Source organism: Camponotus vicinus, unplaced genomic scaffold, assembly GCF_025532165.1.
Source record: "Camponotus vicinus isolate PSW18456_S1 unplaced genomic scaffold, iyCamVici1.0 SCAF_2, whole genome shotgun sequence".
In the NCBI taxonomy this organism is placed as follows: domain Eukaryota; kingdom Metazoa; phylum Arthropoda; class Insecta; order Hymenoptera; family Formicidae; genus Camponotus; species Camponotus vicinus.
The window spans coordinates 25,062,213-25,084,817 of NW_028141956.1; the positions used below are offsets into that span (position 1 = coordinate 25,062,213).

Below are 22,605 nucleotides of genomic sequence, written 5' to 3' on the forward strand. Positions count from 1 at the left end.
ATTTGTTATTTATTAAAACTTTAAGTAAAATTATAAAAAATCATTAAAATTGTGTGTTATATGAGCCAGAGAATCTTTCTATATTCTTTCTTTTTATAATTGAAATATTTATTTCATACAAATAAGAATTTTATGATGTAAAGAGTTAATAAGACACGAATAAAAAAGCGCAATGTTACTTGAATTTTTCGTCCATTTAAAAAGCTCGGTTATATTTTATCTTGTGCGTGAAGTTGCTAATTAATTAAGAGCTTTTTATTATGATCAGGCTGCGCGTTAGTGAACAAAGGAACGCGACGAGATGTTGTAAAAAGCAATTACGTCGGGAATTCTTACACACTGCAAATGCACGTTAACATTTTATGAAACCGCGGATGGAAGCAACGGCACCTGAGCAACCAGTAAAACTCGTGTCGCTAGAGAGAAGAATAACCGGCTATAGCGTGCGGTTAACCGGAAGCGGAAAAGGTCAAATCGCGTCGGTGAGCAAGCTCGTCTAGTCTGGGATGAGGCTGCGATAATTGGAACAAAGAGAGTTGGAAGGAATCCTCGTCCTCGGGGCGCTTTCTCCTCTCTGTCTTTCATTCCCTCACTTCCTCTCCGGTAGCGATAAAGTTTAACTCTTTCGAACTCTGTTAGCGGTGTACTCCTTCCGGTGTACGAAGAAAAATTCCCTTTATCTATTTCGCCATTTTTTTCGTTCCCTTTTTGTCCGTTCATCACACTACGTTGCAACGCTTTGTAATGCATTTACGAAACTATAATACGTTTAACAAGTTACAAGAAGTTTACATCTAATGACGAAATAAGAAATTGTAACATCTTTACATGTTTGTAAAATTGTATGATAAATTTTTGACATTTGATTAGTCATTCACAATGATATGATAAATTTTATATGATAAAATTGTATGACAAATTTTTGATATTCAATTAGCCACTCATAATGATATGATAAATTTTATGTGACAAAATTGTATGACAAATTTTTCGTTGATTAGTCACTCGTAATGTTTTCAAAGATATTTCTAGGAGAAATATTTTAAAATCCTATTTAATATAAAATATTAGAGAGTGAATTATATTTTATATTATATAGAATTTTAAAATATTTCTCCTTTAACCAGTTATCTTAAAAGTAATTTTTCCCCCCGACATGTATTAAAATTAAGAAATTAAATATCAATTTATTATATCCCTTTCTTATATGATGTTCATGATCATGTTCACGTAAAAAAGGAATTAACTCAAATTTCAAGTCGTTATATCTTTTTTTGATGAAAAGATTTAACATGATTATGAATATGATTCTTGCAAAGAAAAAATATTAAGTAAATACATTTATATATATTTATGACGAAGGCATTGACAGAAATTATTAGAAATATTAATAGAATAATTGGATAATTGATATTATAATTTATATTTATATTAACTTCGGAGCAAGTTTTAAAAAATATATTATAATATTCAATCATTGTTGCAATAATCGTAAATATTTAAAGTTTAATGTCACTAAGAAAAGATTGCGACCTTTTAATTTTAATTTTAGTTATCTAGAGCGTGTTCGGTTTCTTTCTCCGAGCGATGAGTGATTCATCGTATCTCCAGTCACTCGATCATTAAGTTGATCCTTCTTTCGCGATGCATTGATAAGTGACAGTCATGCTACATGAATATCATTCAAATGTGCTCGTTGTCCGCATTACTAACTACATGTCAATCAGTACGTTTCAAAACATAAATATACATTGCGTGTCTAAGAGATGCTTGATTAATATAGTATTAATTAATGACGGGCAAAACAGTAGCGAGAAGTATGCCAAAAATTTCGCTCGATTAAGATTCGAGAGATATTAATGCATGTTAATCAGGTTGCACAGTCGCCTTTACAAAAACAAATGTGGAAAGAGTAACCTTGCAGCGTTTATAAAAGCGAAAAGTATAAAAAACAAACTGAAAATTTCTGCACAAGTTCTTTATGCAAATTCTACACAGAAAGCGCGTTTTATACCATGAGCCCACGTCCTCATTAACGAACTGATTCTCGTTTTAACGTCACGCAAGAAGCGACGATTCCGTTTAAAAAGAATATTTGAGATGCGCGAAAAATCCTAACGCGCGACTCCCCATAAAACACAGCCCGCAGAGGAATCATCAAAAACTATTCGCGGCCGCTTGCGTTTTACAGCCTTTTGCATAAAATATGAAGTCGCCGCGTGTAAAATATTATCGCGCACGTCCCTCTCCGAATAATATATTACAGTCGATATCAGCGTATCAATATTCACGCGGGTGCATATGATCCTCCCGTCCGATGTGTTTTCGATCGGCAGAGCAGTGCGGTTCCTCTCTCGATTCCCGCCGAGTACCATTATCCAGCAGCTTCCCATCGCACTCTCGACATGGTTCGATCACTGTTCGCGGAATATCCATTTTACATCAAATCAAATTAGTCTTTCATTTCTCTGCGTTTTTTCCTGATTTGACTTTCTCTCTCTTTTTTCCTTTTCGTAAAAATGACAGTGCAAACGCGAGTGAACTTGAAAAATCCAACGGCTGGATGTAACTCGAAATGAATAGCTCGACGTGATCAGTGTTGTTTCAGCCGTAAATCGACGAACGTGAGGGTGTATATACGACGTAATGCCGGGATGTTGACGAAAGGGGCAGAAAATAAGGCGGAAGCAATAGCGCTCCATGTGGCTGGAAACTCGTTTCGTCCATTAAAGCGCGCTTTCTTGCCGGCTTGTTTTTCGCCTTCCTCGACGCGGCTCGATGCCGCTCGTGGCATTGAGATATACACGAAGAAAACACGCCGTGCGATACGTACGCCCTGGCGCGATGTCGACCCCGAAATACACTCGCAGCGACTCATCCTCGCAATTCACCCCCGACAAGAGCCTAAGTGAAATTTCGTGCCGCCGGGCGCGCTCCCTCTTCTCCTTCTACATCCCGAGGCCTTTCAGTCTATACTCACCGGTCGTCTTTGCGGCGAGTCGAGATAAAAGACCCGGCGCCCGCTTCCTCCCATGCTTTGCACGATATCCCGTGAGATATCTTATACCGCCGAGAAATTTCCGTGATCTTCTCTCTCCTTCTCTCGCGGGCGAAAAAAAGGCTTGGCACGGGTTCTAACCGGTCGTGTTGGGGTTAAAGTAACGACGATCTTCCGCCACGGCCTATAATATAAAGTTAATTCACTTTCGTGGCAGTAGCGCGTATCGTTGTATATGTCGTAACGGGACGACGGGATTTGCTTATCCCCCAGGTTAACCGTACCGTGGTGAACACGCTATATTGGAGCTCGATGGAAAATAGCGAGAGAAAACATAAGAATAGTTTCGGAGCTCGCAGAGCAAAAACGCCGGACTGGGTCAGCGAGACAGGACGTCGAAATGCCAGAGAGCGCGGAAATAACTGATAAAATATCCGAATATTTCATTTGCCAGCGAACTAATGCGACGTCAGAAAAAAGATTCAGAAGAAATTTCAACTCTCCTAAATTAGATATGTTAACGATAGGGACTAAAATAGTAAAATGCAATCAATGCAATCCATTAGAATGCCAAGCACCATTTTCTTTTCACTATCACTATGAATTATATCATCTTTTGTCTTTGCTAATAGATAGAAATAATTAGGAAGAACAAAAACACAGCGTATCGAACGAAGAACGAACGACAATTTCTTTCACAACAGCTCCAACATGGAATTAATCTTTTAACATCAATTTTATTTTTCAAATTGCATTAACTTTGCTGTAAATCTATTTTCTAAAATTTACAAAAATTAAGAATCTAATTAAAGTGCAATACTTTTCAAAGTTATATCATTTTTAAAATAAACAATTTATAATGATTAAATATTTTTATTGTCATATGATGATATATCATCTATGATATTTATTATTTAATAGTTCTTTTTACTTTTGTTTATATTATGGACAAACGTGGATATATTTTTTTTCAGAAAGCAAATGGCCGAGTACAAGAATCGTGCATCGATCAAACCATAGGCGACTCCTTTCAAGGGTTGTTTGCTTTACCCTTAAACTTAACCCTCGCTTACAAAGATGAAGGATCGTAGAGAGTAGGCGTAGGCGTAGTGTTGTTGGTCGAGAAACCGGGCACGTTTCGTGTGACGAAGGTTTTGGTGGTATATATATAACGCGTGCCGCGACTCGAATAAGTGGGATAAAGATTCGACTTCAGAAATATCACTAATATATTACCTCGGCTCCATATTTCAGTATTAAAGCGAATAGAAAAGATATGTTTCTTTAAATATAACATTGTACAATGTTTACCCGTTTTTGTAATTGAAATACACAGTAAACAGTCACGTGTATATTGATTTTAATGTAAAAATTACTGATTTTTGAAATTAAAATAATAAAGACATATTTTTTGTGGTTTTTAAAAATTAATATCAGTATTCGTTTAGAAAGAACACATTTTGCAATAAGTGTATATAATTTTATATTTTATTACATGATTCTCTACTTCGACTTTAAACTAAATTTGGATATCAAATAACTATTTAAAATTGTTATTTTTAATTCAACAAAACGTACGTAAAATTGTAGAGAAATAATCATTGTATTTTAAACATAAGACAAACGTAATTCGAAATAAATGTGAGAAATTTAATAAACAGTTATTTATAAATAATAATTGCATAGAAAAATAATAAAAAATATCTCTAACATAAATTTCTTGCACATAAATATTCTATATATATAGAATTTCTTTTTAATATCGATAGAGAAAATATCATATATTTAAAGAAACAAAATTCAAATCTCTTAAAAGATACATCAAGAAATTTTGCATCTGTATTTTCAGATTTTTTATAAATCTCTAGAGTATTCTTCCCTTTTCATAAATACATATACAGTATTATGTGGAAACTTACCTCAGCCAAATGGTACTTTCCGGATTTGTTTCTTGACTTATTGCTCAAGCAGTCTGCCTTAGTCCGAGAAAAGGGATTCTCTCTCTCTTCTTTTATAATTATTTCTCCAGATAAGTTCCTGCAAACATATGATGCAAGAGAAGTTAGTAATATGCTATAATAAATAGTACGTTTTGCATTCCGCCAATTCATTTTCTTGAATTTTATGGACTGTTAGTGTGGATCAAGAAGCCTGAAGAAGTGCATTTTCATAAAATAACATATAAAGATTTTTTCTTCAGATTTTATACATATGATTATTTATGATTACCTAGAGTACAATTTAATTTTTACTTTGTTTTTCTGGAGCTTATTTTTCTATCTTTCTAATATTTTAATTTATTTAATAAAATATCTAGAATAACATTTTACGGAATGATACACAACACAAACTATTTATATTTCGCGATTTTATAATAATAATTATTAATAATAATTTTTCACAAAATATTTTGTACATATCGACATTTAAATATTAATTTTATAGATAATTAAATTGCCACAAAGTTTTTATTTATGAGAAAAATATTCCAAGAAAAAATGGGTATAATAGATATAATGAATATATTATAATAATCAGATGTAAATAGACATAATTAGATGTGAAAAAACCTCTGATGACATATATAATTATATATAACTATATATAGTAATATCTGAAATTTGGCGCAATATGATTTTATTTTTATATAATTATATTTGGACAGATCTGTTTTCAAATGTAGGTCTAATCGAATATGATTATAAAAATAAGATGGTGATATCGCGCCAAATGTGGAATATTAAATATGATTATATACTTATATATGATTCTATAATAATTATATATGATCTTATATATAATTACAGAAGTCAATTTTTTTTAAGAGAGATATATCACATATATAAAATAATATTATATTAATTATATATTCATACATTTAGAATACATTTAGAATACATTTAGAATCTAATGCAATTTTTCTCTTTCAAAAGCACTCAACACTTCATAAAAATAGCAATATTAACAAAATAAATACAATCAAAATAAAAAAAATATATATAATAGAATATCAATAACATATAATAATATTCAATAACTGATCTTATAACGAGAATCTTTTCGATATCCATAAAAATTGATTTTAGAATTTATCGTTTACAATACATATCATGCATCATCTTGTGGAATGTGTATCGTAGTCTCCCTTAATTTCGTCGAGATCCTCGCTTGTGGGAATATTTACACGTACGTTCGGAAAAGCTCTCAGTCAATCGCTCCATTCTGATATCGGCTAAGGAAAGAGGGTTCCTTAAATCGATGGCTTTGTCAAACTTACAGCGTCCAAATTCGTGGACATAAGGGTTGCCGTGGTAATAGTGGTTTCCTTATGCGTGTCGGCATTTTTCATCACGCTTTACGCGCAGAAAGGTCTCTCTCAAGAATTAAGTTCCTAAGAACATTCTCTTCGATTTCCTTCATAAGAGGTAATAATATGTGCACATCAGTTTCACGAACCATTAAAGTGTATAAGATCGGCGCAAACATTAATCGGAAATATTTGAAGCGTTTCAAGCATCGAAGCGTGAATGAGGGTTATCAAGTTGCAATCATTTACATTTTTATGATTCTATACAACATAACATTATTAAATAATACATTAAAAGTGATATATGTGACTTTTAATTTTGCAATCTTGTATTTTTTTTAGTATCGCATCTTCAATATTTTCTTCGTAATCATGATACTTTCTCTTGATCGTAAGAAATATCAAGAATCATTCTCGAAGGCTTAGATACGTCGTAGTCGTAGTCTTCGTCGTTGTGCGTCTTGTCGGTTTAATCTGTAGCGCAAATTTTCAGCACGACTTACCGGAATCATCTGGCGTGCACGATAGGATTACGAGATTAAGGATCTCTCCGTTAATAATAATAATCGCCGTCACTTCCGGCAATGACGGAGATGCGAGCGCCTTCGATACGCTCCGCTCGGTTAATATCGCTTACTATTTCGCGAAAACGTCGACGTGACATTATCGAAAGAAATCCTAGACACCTAGACCACATAAGCGCCTATATACGGCCTTGTGCCATAAATTCCAGCTTCAAGGATGCGCGAATGCGCAGCGTGGCCAATGATGCCGCGTCGATGGTCGTTTGAAGAATAATAGTTGACACGAATAGTGGTACTACGAGCGCACATGTGCTGCGAACGTTTGTCGTAGCATTATGCAACCGAGATTACGTCATTCTTAGCGTTTAGTTTCTTGCGCTCTAGGCACGGATCGTCGAAACTGTTGGCGCAACTTGAAAAAGAAACGCGCACTAAATATCGACGACGTGGCCGTCCATTGTTATTAACCTTCGTTTGTGATATGCAGATTATGACAAAAGTATGAGGAAACTTATGTGTTACAGAAAAAACACAGGAACGACACAAGTCTTGTTGAGCGAAGCAGTTTTAACGAGATATTTTGTATGTATCTGTACGAATATTATTGAACATCGTGACCAGTAATATGAATTTTCAAAAATTTAATCATCATTTGGAAATATTATTTTCGAAATATGCATTTTTTAGAATTGCAAATATTATGAGATGACATTTATTATAGGCTGTAAATAATAATATCTCACGGCGATATTATTATTTAATTATTCAGAACAATATAAATACGATCGGGACTTATAAAGAATACATTATGCTAATTTTGCAATTAATATAACGCCACGTAAAGTATTATGTGATATTAAATAAAAATTGCTGCAGTGGCGGAATTTATAACGGAATTGAATGATATTAAGAGAAGCAACTTTTTGCGCCAATTTGCCGCACGCTCACGATATTTTGTATTGGATTATCATATCGCTTTATTCCCGACTAAACTCGGATCAGTAAAGGGTTGAAACTCGTTTCATTCTGCTCAATTATTTACGTATGCTCGTAGCATTTCATGCTAGAAATGCAATACGGTTTACAAACATCGATCAACGTAATATAACGTTCTAAACTGAATAATTGAATTAATATGTTAATGGCCCCGAATGACCAGTCGAGTCATTTTATTGGGACATGCGCAGCGTATTCGCACGTGTAGAGAGAGAGAGAGAGAGAGAGAGAGAGGGAGAGGGAGATAGAGAGAGGGAGAGAAAGATTTTCTGTCTAACAAACATCCCTGGTTTCGCAGCAAGAATCGACGTACTACTGTATCCCGTTACAAGAAAGCTTTTCGAAGGTTGGGCTTGAGTCCAACTGCGGCCAGCATGTTTATGGTGCCAAGCGTCTTAACCTACTGAACGGCGAATGTATCCGAGAACGCAGCCGAAGTTGAGGGGTTACATGAGGTCAGGTTCCAACGCAGTGCTATATATTCTACTCGCAATTTAACAGATAATATCTGCAGTACTCCCCCCAGACATGGAACAATTTCGAGATAAATGTTTGAGAGAAAGGATCTTTCTCTCCTTAAAATAATTTAGACTGTATATATGTTCGATATGTACGTGTGCATGCATTGCAATCTGTTAATTACAAATTAAAAAAAAATGATAAAAGTATTGCGTAATTTATTTCGATATTTCCATTTCACACGATTAAGATTCGCGAGATTAAAAAGCTTATTTGAAATTTTATAAAAAATTTGCTACTTTCAAAAATATCGTCAATAGTATCATTGATCGAGACGACGCTATTGATCCCAAGTCATTGTTACGATCGAGACTCTTTCGATTGTACTTCATAGAACGATTGTGTAGTGCGACAGAAACGTCAAGCACGCAAACAAAGCAATTCGAGTACAATAACCGATTAAAAAAATATTTTTTGACTTGCGCGTTCAGCCTCCAACAAGCGATAGCTCGACTGCGATAGCTCGAACGGAAACAAGGTACGGCGCCCGATAAGCGCGGTCAGTCTTCTAATTCCATTTGCCATAAACGTTGCTTACGTATCTAATCTGGCATTCCTCTGCGCTGTACTAGCGTCTACAGAAAGGCTTTAACGAACGCGCAAAATTCATGAATCATGTACGGCGACACAAGTCGTTCGTCTCTCTCTCTCTCTCGGTTCTCTTAGTTGACTCACGAGCGATTATTCATTTGCAAATAATTCTCTGCGTGTTCGTGTGCTCCGTGCTTGCGCATTTCTCGTAGTCGATTCGTAAAACGAACACTGTTTCTCTCGTTTAAATCTCAATGTTATGCAAACCTTTTTAGCCAGGATCAGCTTAGAAGAGAGATTTACAAAGTTGTTGTACGTGAAAAATAATAATTCATGTTTCATTCTCTTATGTATATCATCAAAAACCTATATAAAAGATAATAAAAATCATATTAAAAAAGTGTATTGCAAATAATAAATAAAATAAAATATACAATAAGCACACAGAATAAATGTTAAATGCACTCGTATTAATAAAAAGATTTGGTTATCTTTTACAAAATTTAAATTTAAAATTATGGAAATTTTATTGTTTCCATTTATTATGTAATAATAACTTTAATATTACACGTTTGTGTAATATTAAATTATCCACATTAATTAAAGAAAGATAATCAATAACAAAGTGATAGGTATAAATTATAGTTTTTGCAGTTATATTTTTTTGTGTGTTTTCTAAATTATAATATAAATTTTATAAAATATTTCTGAAATTGTTTTTGTGTGCGTGATGTATAACATATTAATTGCAAATCATCCGTACATGAAGGTGAAACTAGAATCCTGAATGGTTGTGATTATGGTCGCGGTGTAAAAGTAAGACAGACGCATAAATTAAAGACGACCTTTTCTTTATTATTGTTTGAATGGGAATCCGAAGCGCATTGTCTACATGCGTAATTCAAACGGAACGTAATATCAGTTGGCGAAGATAACGATTATAATGCCGTAATTGAAATAATGTCCGACTAATGCAATTGTTACGAAATCGTGCAATTAAAGAACAAATATAGAATATATTGCGCATATTGCTGAATTTCTTTATTTTTTTCGCTAAAGAATCGTACCATAAAGAAAAAAATGTGTAAAGAGTATATTTTTTATTATTGTATATATTTTAATATTTTTAATTTATCTTATATAAACTAACCTAACCTAACCTTCGCAATAAAATTATTTCCAGATTATCACATTGTTATCGTACGTTACTTAAAACATCGAAATTAAATTAATCTATAACAAGTATCGAGAATTGTGCTTGTGTATGTATGTGTATGATATTTTTCCCATGCAAAAACGATGCATATTTTCCAAAACAAGAATAATTGGAATATTGGACCGCAAAAAACGCATCCAAATATATGATACAAATCTCACTCGGTTCAATTAATGACGAAAAAACACGAATTATCCGCAAATATTAATGTTATTGGAAATTTGCGTATTTTGAGATCTTACCGACAACACATCGCACCGCTTGAAGTACGCACATTATACTAACAGATCATATTCATACATAGGTTATATCGAGTCAATTCTTTCTCTCACTCACCATTAAACATTCAAGAATCAGTCGGTGTGCGATCTTTCCTACGAGGATCCACGGGATAGGTTCGCGGGACGCGAGTCCTTGTATAAATAAACTTTGTTTTTTTTTTACTCGGCTGCGTAGCGTCCTCCTTCCTGCGCAAAACATACGAGCGGCGCAGCGTCGCGACGTCATCGAACGGTGCTGCCACGGCGTCGCGCGGCCGCCGACGGCGGTAGCGCGTCGCGCCGAATCGGGCGCGCTCGGCCATCTTCGGCCGCGCTCGGATTATCTCGCGCTCGGCTACGGCGAGAGGAACGTCAGTTACTCTTCGGCGCTCGTGCAGAGGAGTCCGTACGCATACGATCGGGAGTTTCGCCGGTCCCTTACGGAATATAATCTCGTAAGTGTTATCCCGTGGTTCTTCTGATTCGGTGACGTGCAGTCCGGAGCGATCGTGCGTGTCTATCGCGATCTCGTAGTGACACGAGGCAGAGAGAGAGAGAGAGAGAGAGAGAAAGAGGGGAAGAGGGAGACCGGCGTCCATCTCTCGGAGAGAGACAAGCCGGTACGTGTCGAAGCGACAGATAGAGGGAGAGAGAGAAGGAGGGAGAGAGAAGGAGAGACGGTCTCGCGTGTGTGTTTCCCGTTAGTGAATGCACGGGGTTGTTTCGGCGAAAGTTAGCCGCGTCGAAATATCGTACGGATATATAAAGCGAGAGCCGGGACGCAATAACAAGGACGACGATCCTCGCCGGCATTTTGACGTTGCTTTTCCCGCGTTTCTCCACCTACCTTCGTGTGTGATGGATACTGTCGTAAGCGTAGCGTGCACGCGACGTCAGCAGACAGATCGTCGAGCCGCGCGAGTGATGTCGCCGTCGCAGTGAATTTTAATCCGGATAGCGTGCTTTTTCCCGGCGATGGTACAGCCTCGACGACAATAACGACAACAACAATAAACGACAGCGCAATTTTTTTCCTCGACTCTGTGCGCGCGCGAGAAAGGAGGAGAAAGAGGGAGCCATCTTTCAAACGCGTTGTGCGCGCGACTTCACGCCGGTGCGGAAATCGGCTCGCTCTCCTCGCGCGGAAGCCGTCCTCTCGCGACCGCGATCGGAACAGTCGTCGAAGCGAAGACGTTATCGTCTAGGCGGGAGGGAGAAGACCTCTCACTCATGATACGCACGTGCGCTCGCCGCTACCTGCTATATTTACGCGCGTACGTGCGTGCCGAGTCGTCGTCGTGAGTAGCCGTTAACGTAGCGGACGCTCGCGGAGTTCGCGGAGTGAATCGAGTTGATTTATCATCGTGTTGCGAGCGTTCGCGCCGGGGCTCGCCGTGTCAGTTTGTCACTTGTTGGTTCGTTGGTTGGTTGCTTGGCCAGTTGGTTGATTGGATTTGCTCTTTGCTGCTCGGCGCCCGACCGCCGCTTGTCCACCTGCGAGAGGAGGCCGAAGCGGAGGGACCTTCGTAGTCGCGCGTAGCCATGGATACGCTCCTACCGAGCGGCAATATATTTCGAGAGCTGCAGGACATACACGACACCGGATATTTCTCGGCCCAGCCGTCGCTCGAGGATCACTGGCAACAGGTAAGAGTGCACGTACTTACCCTACTTGTATCGAGGAATATCAGTGACTTTGTTGGTCCGTAATTTTTAAGAAATGTATTGGAAATAATGGTGATGACGGATCGTATGTATTTTTGTATTAAAATTTTGCATATATTTATGGCTATTGTTATTTGTATTTTCAAGTAATTAATTTTCAAATGTACACTACTTGTGTCAATTGTTTTCGGTCTCTTTCTAGAGATGTCAAATGTACGAAATAATTTGTAGTTGATCTTTTTTACGCGCGAGTTAAAGGAAATTGATCTGACGTAATTTAAACGTGTCGAATTAAGATGCTGCACGCAACAATACAGTGCCACGTGCCAACAAATGTCACTAATGTGTCATAGAATACTGACATCCGGCCCTCGCTATTTGACTGTTGTCGAATGTTTCTGTTTATTGCCCTCTTTAAGGGACAAAAGGACCGAGGGTTCGCAGGTATATTCACACTGTTCGCTCGTCATTCATTCACTAGCACCGGCCTTTTAAACAGCCGGCCACTGGCGGCGCCGGTTAGATTCGTTTGGGAGTAGTACGGTTGTGGTTAGTGATCTTTGACCTTCTCGTTGCGGTCGGGGTCAAACGCTCGCGCGTGAAAGAACATTTACGTACGTGAAATGGGAATTGTCGCATCGATGCTCTAGCTCGTGAGATTTGCTAGTTGCAAAATTGTAGATGACGATGGATGACGCGGTGACCTGCGACCTTTGCGTTCTCTGTCAGGTGTTACATTTGTCAAAATGCGAAAATTTGCGAGCAAGAAATTGCAATAACGCAAGAATGACGAGATTCCTCGATGAAAACCTTGCGACGCGATAAATTTCACATCGTCACGTATATGTTTATAATTAATATCTAAATTAAAATTCCATGGGATATTAAATCAGTGGAAAATTAATCGAGGGATACAAAAGTTTGTCGTATTTTTATGCTGTCGCTCATGAAATAGTGTTTCCGATATTTTTTTTTGCTAAAAAGGAAATATATATTCTTTGGAATGTGTCGAGAATTTTAACGATGCGATAAATTGCATCGTCATATATGTATATCTAATATCTACATTAAAATGCAATTAAGGGATAAAATCAATGGAAAATCCATACAAAGTTTTTGTATCTTTCTATTGTCGTTTTTAAAATAGTCTCTCTGATATATTTTCTTGAAAGAAAAATACATATACTTTTAATTGTGAAATAATGTGTCGAGAATCTTATGCGACAAATTTTGCATCGTCATATTAATTATACTAATTATAAACATATACATTTACCTTTTATAATTAATATCTAAATTGAAATTCAATTAAAAAGTAAAATACAATAATACGGAAAGTTTTTCGCATTTTTATATTTTGTTTATAAAGTATAATATTTCTGATATTTGTTCTCAAAAAGAAAATATATATATATATATTTTGGAAAAATATGTCAAAAATTTTGATGTGACAAATTTTGTATCGTCATCTATATAATTTATAATTAATATCTACATTAAAATTCAATTAAGGAAAATAAAATAAATGGGAAATTAATCGAGGAGCACAAAGTTTTCGTATCTTTCTACTGTCGCTTACAAAATAGCGTCTGATATTTTTGTCTAGAGCAGAAAATACATACTTTTAATCGCGGAATAAAGTTGGAGAGCGTCTGAGCGTTCACTTGTTTCGTACATCGTCGGGAGTTCGCGGAACTCGCCTGATATCGATCGCGCTCGGCGTGCAACGTATTTCCGTCATTGAAAAAGCAGCCAGTTCGTCAAAATCGCTCGTCGACGACGTTCGTGATTTTCACGCACGCCCGAATATTCGTCCCGATGCTTAATTGTCGCGTGCCGAGGATCATCTGACGGCCAATCGGCCGTCAAAAAAGTAGGAGGGACGTTACGTTTATACACATTGTCGGGGAGATTCACCGAGATATCGATTGCGCATCGTGCACGGCGTATTTCCGGAATTGAAAAAGCACCCGGTCCGTCGAAATCTCGTTGCCCACTCGGAGGCCGAGAGTAGAGTGCATTTTTTTTTTACCGCGCCACGCCAATGTGGTAATAGTATATCGCAAACGCTTTTTCAGATTCCGTTTCTCCGCGAAAAAATACGACCGACGTTCGTGATCCGTTTAACCCTTTTATTTGGCAGCGTTACCCTCGAACGGCATCGATTTGTATCGCTTATAGAGAGCGAGCAAACGAGTTTCCTTTGTTCGTAATCCGATGAAATTATTTCCTAGATTCCGAGATTTTAGATAAAAATTCGAAGAATTATCCATCGCAAAATTGAAATTAAGGAATTGCATTTTAATTTTAATTTAATTTATTTATTCTAAAATTTACATTTCTTTTTAGAACGACAATTGATACGGGATCAAAGACAATTTTAATTAAACATTTTTTTAACTGTTTAGTTTAATATACGCCGATACGAATATTTGCTGATATTATATATACATTTTTTTACAACTGTATAGATCGAACGTTGCAAAGCCTGTGTGTGAAATAATACAATTTTAATATAACCGACCGCGTGCACGGTGGTCTTGAACGATTAATTTTGTTTGTAGCATGATGGAAATGCCAGAAAAAGTAAAATGTTGATAAATATCTTCTTTGCGTGTACCCCCTTTGTATAATTTGCATATTGCATCGAGTCACAACTCTCCCGGTTGCGAACGAACAAGAGTGTATGTGCGTCGCAAAAAAATTTTGATCGATCGCTTGGCACGATCGTACATTCGACTCGCTCTCGCTCGATTACGATTGGCGAGTTGCCTAATTGAATGTCTCGAAGCTTTTCCAGCGGAAAACCGCTGGCGGATGAGGCGTTTCCCCTTGTTTGTCATTAATTACTTGATCGCTTGACCGAGTGCCGCTTATCACTGTCGGTCGCGAGCTCGTGTGAAAAAGCACGTATGGAAGATGCGGGGTAGAGGGAGCGGGAGGGGGAGGAGGGGTAAAACAATACACACGACGCCCTCAATATTTCGCGTAACCGCGCGATCATGCGAGGCATATGGCGTCGACGCGCGGGTGTCGAGCGTGCCCGATAATGCGATTTGACAGGTGCTTCGTCGCGCGTTTTTTTTTTTTTTTTTTTTTTTGTATTTCCAACTTTACACGATCTCGTCCGTCAAACTGTTTCGACGTCGGTTTATATCTCTACAAACGCGACAAATCGGCCCGATGCGCGCAATCTCCCCCTCCGCCCCGTAACTAACTACGTTCCATGGGGAATGTAATTTGCAATTATTTCTCTTTTAGAGAATGCTCGCTAAACAAATATCGCTACAGGGAGATTACTATATTTGTAGGTATATATTCGAAAATTAGGATAAACGATTATTTTGAATGACGAGCTTTGTTTTTTATCATATTTTATATCGAGCAGTGGATTTTTTCTTTCGTCAAAAATTTAGCACAGAGATTGTTATAAGTGTGTGAAAAATTTAAATATTTCAACCATCATTTTTAAAAAATTTTTAACATTTATATCTAGAAATACGTAAAATGGTGAAATTCTATTTGCGTGACGAATATATGCTCCTATTTCGCTAGTAAAATCGCCATAAATTTAATCACACAATTATTTATATTATTTATTTTTTCATTTCACTTTATTATTTAATTATTTAATTGTTTTACATATAAATCCTTAATTGAATTTTATCGGTTTATACTTGACAGCGATATGAGACTGTGTCTCTGGTGGCTTTTTTCACTTCTCAATATCGATTTGTCACCACAAAAAGGCTTGTAATTGCATGCGATTGTTTTAAATGCATGCAGCAGTGCAGTTCGTATCGAATTTAACATTGCGGAAATTATTACTCAGCCTGAGAGACAGTTCTGTAGCTGCGGAAGATACGCCAACGCGCGTTTCCCCTGTCGTTACTGATATCGCGGATTCCCCACGCGACGAGAACATTTATTCGTAGTAATCGTCGGAACCTACGCTTTTTACATGAATTTTTTATTTCTTTTTCCTTTGGAAAAAATACACATACGTGAAAAATTTTAACATTTCAGAAAATCTAATATTATCGCTGTTACCATTCGTGTTTCTCGTATTTCATATTCGTATCAAAATGACAATTTTCAAATATTTAGAAAAGATATATAAAAAAATGATATTTTATCAAATATTTCAAAATGAAAATATTTAAAAAGACAAGATTATAAAAATAAAAATTGCGAGATTCATCTCGGAGTATTGGTTTTAATTATTAGAAAAAAAGTGCAAAATTTGCGACGTTACGATCTTGTAATAAAACATTCAGTACAGATGACGGTACTGCGAGGATCACGTTGAAGCGGAGAGATTGTCGATATACATCGAAATTCAATATTTATATCATAATAGCGTTCGTGCCCGGCTCAGTACTCGATACGACTCTCTGTCATAGACAGATATGCCGTGAATTAAAATTTCCTCCTTTTTGAGAGAGGCACTATTTGCAATATCCCAGATTGGATTCCGGCGCCACTCGGCAAGTCGCGCCGATTGTTTTCCACGATTTGCGATTTACCGAGCCAAAAAGCGTATCCACTGCACGTCGATGAAAAACCACGCGCTTCACCTTCGTCCCAAATAAATACGTTTACTGTTTACCGGAAGGCGCGCGTACGCGATATAATCGTCTTCGTAACGATCCGGTCGTGCAACTTTTGCGTTTTACGACTAAAATACGTGCGAAAGCTTCAAGTGTTCCTAGACAGAAACCGGTATCAACGTACATCGACGCGTGAATTTATATGCCACTGACGCTCGCGGCATTAGCGATATTTTTTCCCCCTCTTTATCTCTCTCCTCGTTCCTCCTTCCCCATTTCCCTCCATCGTGCTCGTTCTTTCGCACTCGATGAGTTAGCATCTTCACTTCTCGTATCGCATTACGACACACTTTACTCATGTGATACTTTACGGTCTTCGCACAATATATATGTACACGTGTTTCACAATTCTTTCTGCGTATATTCTTTTCTAGTAACACGACGATCGATTATCAATCAATCGCAATTTATCTACAACTAATTATTTAACGTTTAAATGCTCTGTTGATATCACTCAGTCAAGTCATACATGTTATTTCACGCAATTTTTCCACGTTTGTGGAAATGAAACTAAATAATCGATTTATCTTTTCGACATTGACATTGGAAGCAATGACTTTTAACCGATTTTCACGAGTTAAAAATACGTGACATTGATGTTTACTAATTTTACAAACATTAAACTTGCGCAACAATTAATAAATTCGACGCAGGTTTATTTCATTCAAAAAGATATAAAGTTTCGGAATAATTTTCCCGATATTTCCGGTACAACGCTTGCCAGCGGAGCACGCAATTTTATTTGAGCACCGAAAAATTAAAATAACGTGCCGGATTTGTTTTTATTCGTCGTTCGATTACCGAGTATTAATATTTTCCACGCCAAAGTGCGATATCGATTAATTTTTATTTAAAATGAAATACAAAGACTTCCGACTTCTCTTTAGCGTTCACGGGAGAGTAAATTAATAAAAAAATTAATTACGCTTGATTTTGATGATAATAATTCTGAATGACATTTCATGTACGACTTGCCGACATTTAATTTTTATGGCATGGCACGTTCTTGCGCATTCCTTCGACAAGTTGCACTTCAGGAAGTCGAGTGCATCGATTAGCACCGGTGCTTCGATCGGTGTTCGAGAAGAATGCAAAAGACTACGGCTGCCTTGAAACGAGCGAGCGAGTCGATCAAGTTTCAAAGTTTTTTGCTCTCTCTTCTCTCCTTCTCTTTGTATATAATTTATCTATAATGTAGGGTGTGAGATAATCATATTATTTTACATTGAAATATCTCGAATTCGTAGGAAGGAGAATTTACCCCTCAGCTGTATAAGTTTACTTAGTTTTAAAGACTTTAAAACTCTTATCATTGCAAGGATTTCGAAATTTAATACTGAGCAAAATCCGTATTTGGTACATAAAGTTGTCGTTTTTTTATAAATTTATAAATCAGTCTCTCCAATTTTATATTCGAATTTTCTTTTTTCCGTCTATATTCTAATATATTTTCTCTCTATTCGAATATGCTTAAAGATATTTTTGAATGAGGCTGACGTAACTCTTTTGTCTCAAATTGATACACGTATGGTTTCGCTTGTATTCTGGCTCTCGTCTTCCTTCCCCGCCCTTCTATGTCTTGCGTTGCTCCCGCGTTTGCGCCGCGAATACAGGCGATGATGCAAGAAACAATAGTCCGCGTGTACAATGGGCCGCGATGTGAATGATGCGAAAGAATGCCACATTCTAGCTCGCGTGGCATTGTTAACCTTGGAAACGATGCAATCTCCTCCTCGGACTTGTATATCTTCTCCATCGACACTTGCGTCAAATCTGCAGACTTGACACCTATCGTCGATTGTCGATTCTGCAGTGTTGGTTCCGTCACGAGGCAAAGCACTTTAATAAATGTGTCATCGACCTGCGAAACAAATAGCTTCCATTTGAAATATTCCGTCATATTCATTTCTCGGTATATCATTTTTCAAATGCGATATCTTTGAGTGGTATTCAATAATCTGAATTCAATTGGGTCGACGTATCGATGTGGCTAATAAAAGTGATGCTTTATATACGGACACAAAACCCTGCATACAACTTTTTTAAAATTCTTTATTTCAAGGATGTTACAAAATTATATCGATCAATAATACATGCGCATACATTATCAAATTTAATATAAAGAATTGTTTTTGCTGCGCGAAATTAAAATTTAAAGAGCAATATTGGAAGAGAGGGAATGATTATTCTCATCGAAACGTGTGCGTGGAATGTTGTTGCGGTGGTTGATAACTTTGCTCGTCCAATGCTCCCTTTCCCCTTTCGCGAATGTCGACAGCGGCAGGTCCGGTTGGAACGCGGCGACGACGGTTATTTCTGAGTTTCTGCTAGTGCGCTCACTGCCGAGGCATTCGCATTTTATGTATCACGTGTGTGCCAGAACAAGATCATCGTCGTCGTCGGCTTGGCCGTTCGCGCGATTCATCCGGGGAGCTGTACGCGCGACGCGTTCCCTCGTTCATCATAAGCGGTGAGAGGTCAGCTGGCGAGATGGATCTATTAACCCCACCATCATTTTACGAGCGGAGGTTGATGAGGAGATAATTTCGAATTCGCACGCGCGCAACCGGACGCGTCTTCCTCGGCTAGATTGCCGAGTATTTATCATTATCGGATACCGTAAAGCTTATCGTATAGCGTTATACCGCGCGGATAATCGAACCTCCATCTCGGGAATTTATTACCGTACATGTGTGCGGCTAATAAAAGTATCAGCGTAAAGTAGATATGTCGAACGATAGCCCGGGCGATCGTTGGACGGACAGATGGATCAGAACTAGACGAGAACGGCAGATAAGGCTCCCAGGAGGTGGGAAGGAGGATGCACGTACGTTTAATCTTGTGATCCGGGTCGCCGAGGTCGACGGTAAAGTGCTAGAACCGGAAATGCGGGAAGGCGACCACATACGAGACAAGTACGCGTTTTCGTCGAGAAAGGCAGACAGACGGAGATAGAGACAGAAAGAGAGAGAGAGAAAGGGAAAGAGATGGAAGAAACATCGGGAAAGCTGGGAGAAAAAGACGATACGAGGTGATCAAACCGGTCGTTCGGTTCCAAAGCCGCGCGATGGAGATTACGTGTTCTAAAAAGACGCAATCTGGTATGCCTCGAGAGAGGGAATCCATACCTTCCATTTCCAATTAAGATAACTATCTCGTACGCACGCTATCACCATCGCGCGGTTCGTGGCGTCTTTCAATATTTTTGGATTGCGCGAGCACGAATTTGAACGCTTCTGTGAACGCTCTCGGAAAATTATCGCCAAGATATTTACAAACAAAACAATATATTGAGACAAGCATGACTTATCTAATGTATAATAATGTATTATACGCGAGTTTTGTGAGCGTTCATTTTAAACTTTCGAGATCCAACTCTCAACCTTCAACTTTTAATTCGATGTTCTGGAATTTTTACAATCTGTATTATTATATAAAAGTAGCATAATACATAGTTATAAAAATATTTTAAAAATTATAACATTTCGTATAAAAGATAAAATTTGTAGAAATAATGAGAAAAATTTTTAAAGATAATTTCTTATAAAAATGACGAATTTCTCGCGCGTAAAAAATATTTCAAAGCTATCAAGGAATAAATATATTGGATTAATTTGAGTATACAAAACTTTACGCTAATTTATCAAGACGATTAGATGTGACGTATGTTGCTCGATTAAAATATAATCCAATGGACAACTATTGGATTTTCGATATGTACCCTTCATCTTGGAGCGTGTCTCATTGATTTTGTCATCGGCGAAATTTAAATAGAAGCGGTGTTCGATGATGAAGAACTCGAGTGCAAACAGACGGTAGTTCTCCGTTAATAGTTGACCATTTCGGTGGCGAAGGATTCGCCCAGCGGATAGTCACGCTCGAATTAACGAGCTTTGCGCGAAGCGGCTTCGCAGGGCGCGGAAGGACGAGCAGGAGGGGGAGGGGGAGGAACGAGGAGGGAAGGGACTGACGCAAAAGCGAAAAGAGAAACAAAGGACCGATAAAAACAAATTGGTCCTCCTCCCGACGTACGTTTGTCCATCGCCCCCGCGCCCCATCGCGTCGGTTCGACAAATTTTGCGGTCCTTCCGCAAAATACACACTCACGTATATGCATTCAAATGCACATATTTGCGCATTACACGTAAGGGGGCAAGGAATCTTGTTGAAATTTATCGAGGATCATGCGCATGGCGCGTAATATCGGTCATTTGCTGAATGCGCGTGCAAACGTGATGATACGTCTCGTTGATAAAAGCTGATGAATATGAATTAAATCGATCGTACGGCTTTAGGAGGATGTGTATTTCACAGATATCATTCTGAAAGAGATATGAAACCGTCTCATTTCGGCTTATCTTATCACGATGCTACTATTTTATGGGATTTTTTGTCGAAATTGTTTCATTTCTTTGATGACAATATAACATTTGCGAGCGAAATTTTATCAGATATACAGACGATTTGCATAACTGCAATTATCTATTTTTAGTTTATCGTTTTGATTACGTAATATTGCGAATCTTTTAGAATGATGGTTTTTTTCAAACAGACATTCTATTTACATTGGACAATTTAATTTATTGCTCGTAAGAGTTTCGTTTGTTTAAAACTCTATTTTTAAGATTTATTAATTATCCACTTGATGTGTAAAAATAGCAAATGCTTTATCAAAGTAACTATATTATATCTCAGAGAATTACAATTCATGTGTTGGTTCAAGTACAGAGACGTTTCCTTCGTTTCTGGCTTGAAAATCGCATACAGCGGTTATGATGATCGCTTCGGTGAGCCCGATCCTTGTATTGTTCCGCATTCGCGTACTTTGCATTGAATAGCAACGAGTGAGAAAACTATAGAGACTACAAATGGGATCGCATTATTGTTGTCTCGTGATCTTTCTTGCTGTTCCACTTCCATTAATGAATTATAACGTTTCGCTAACAAATCGCGGCTAAATATCTCGTAACCGCTCTTAAATGGCTTAATCAGTTTATCACACGTATATTTATCGTGTGGATGTTACGCATCGTGCTCGCATGGTGTAATGGATACGCGCGTGTTACTGGCAAAATTTGAGATATCCATATATATATGCGCGCGAATTTCATTAATTACAAGTTCAATCTCGCGTATATATACTAGTGTATATAAAGTCGACCCATGTGATTTTTTCGTCCAAATCTCCATACCCTCGCCGAATATATTTGCATGTCCTTTCGGCTCTCGGCGCGCGGATATATCGCGCTTTGCATTTTTGCATTCTCCGTGACATGTATTTTACATTCCGCGCTTTGTCCATCGTATAAAAGAATATTAAGGATATTCGCAGTAAACACAAAAAGGGGATTTAGATTTTCCAGTGCGAGGCGGCCGCTGTTAGAACGGCGTTGTCAGTTAGTTAGCTGTTCGCTGTAAATTGAAGTTGAAATACGGTAAAGTTTATTCATTAACGCTCCGCGTGCACATGTCCGTACGATGCGCGCTCCGATTTCATACGCATCCATAATATCGTGAGCATTTTTTTCAACAAATCTTTGTTTAAAAAATTCGGCTTGCGACGCCTGCATCGCATGGTTGCACAATTCGCGATATCCGTTCCGTATGCGATGTTCGATGCAAGTTGATTCGATACACACATTCGATCGCACGGATCCACAATGTTATGTCATGTTTACTTGCGAAATGTATTTTTTTTTATCGATCGCTTTTTAGATGTAAACGATAACGGAGCGACTATTGCATTTGACTACTCGGAAAATGTTACATATGAATATGTTGTAAACTGTTTGGGATTAATAGATTTTCATGTTTCGCGTAAAAAAATATATATCTAGATGCACGTTATATTTTCGTGAAAACGAATATATGTATCTATTTGTACTATCGTACAACGATAAACTTTGTTAGATGCTTTAGATGAGTGTGTGCAGAGGATTTCTGTGATGTTCTATTATACGGCATGTGAAAGCTCGACCC

At 37.6% G+C, this 22,605-nt stretch overlaps 1 protein-coding gene and 1 long non-coding RNA gene across 5 annotated transcripts in view; one reads left to right on the plus strand and one right to left on the minus strand.

The window, feature by feature from the left end:
• Window positions 1–10,590, minus strand: part of LOC145967215 (uncharacterized) — a 66,947-nt gene extending 56,357 nt beyond the window's left edge. For 2 of the 3 annotated variants that reach the window (XR_014437311.1, XR_014437310.1), the window contains exons 1-2: window positions 10,428–10,590; window positions 4,918–5,035 (exon numbers count right to left, since the gene is read on the minus strand). This is a non-coding gene — a long non-coding RNA (uncharacterized LOC145967215). Of the gene's footprint in view, window positions 1–1,520; window positions 3,183–4,917; window positions 5,036–10,427 lie in introns of those variants that run through there. The other variant, XR_014437312.1, reaches the window with a different exon arrangement.
• Window positions 10,591–10,743: 153 nt separating this feature from the next.
• Window positions 10,744–22,605, plus strand: part of LOC145967216 (Krueppel-like factor 6) — a 325,474-nt gene continuing 313,612 nt past the window's right edge. For both annotated transcript variants that reach the window (XM_083091877.1, XM_083091873.1), the window contains exon 1: window positions 10,744–11,998. Coding sequence is in view for 1 of the 2 variants with exons in the window: in XM_083091873.1 (XP_082947999.1) it covers window positions 11,894–11,998 (105 nt within the window). In the remaining variant the exon portion in view is untranslated. The remainder of the gene's footprint in view (window positions 11,999–22,605) is intronic.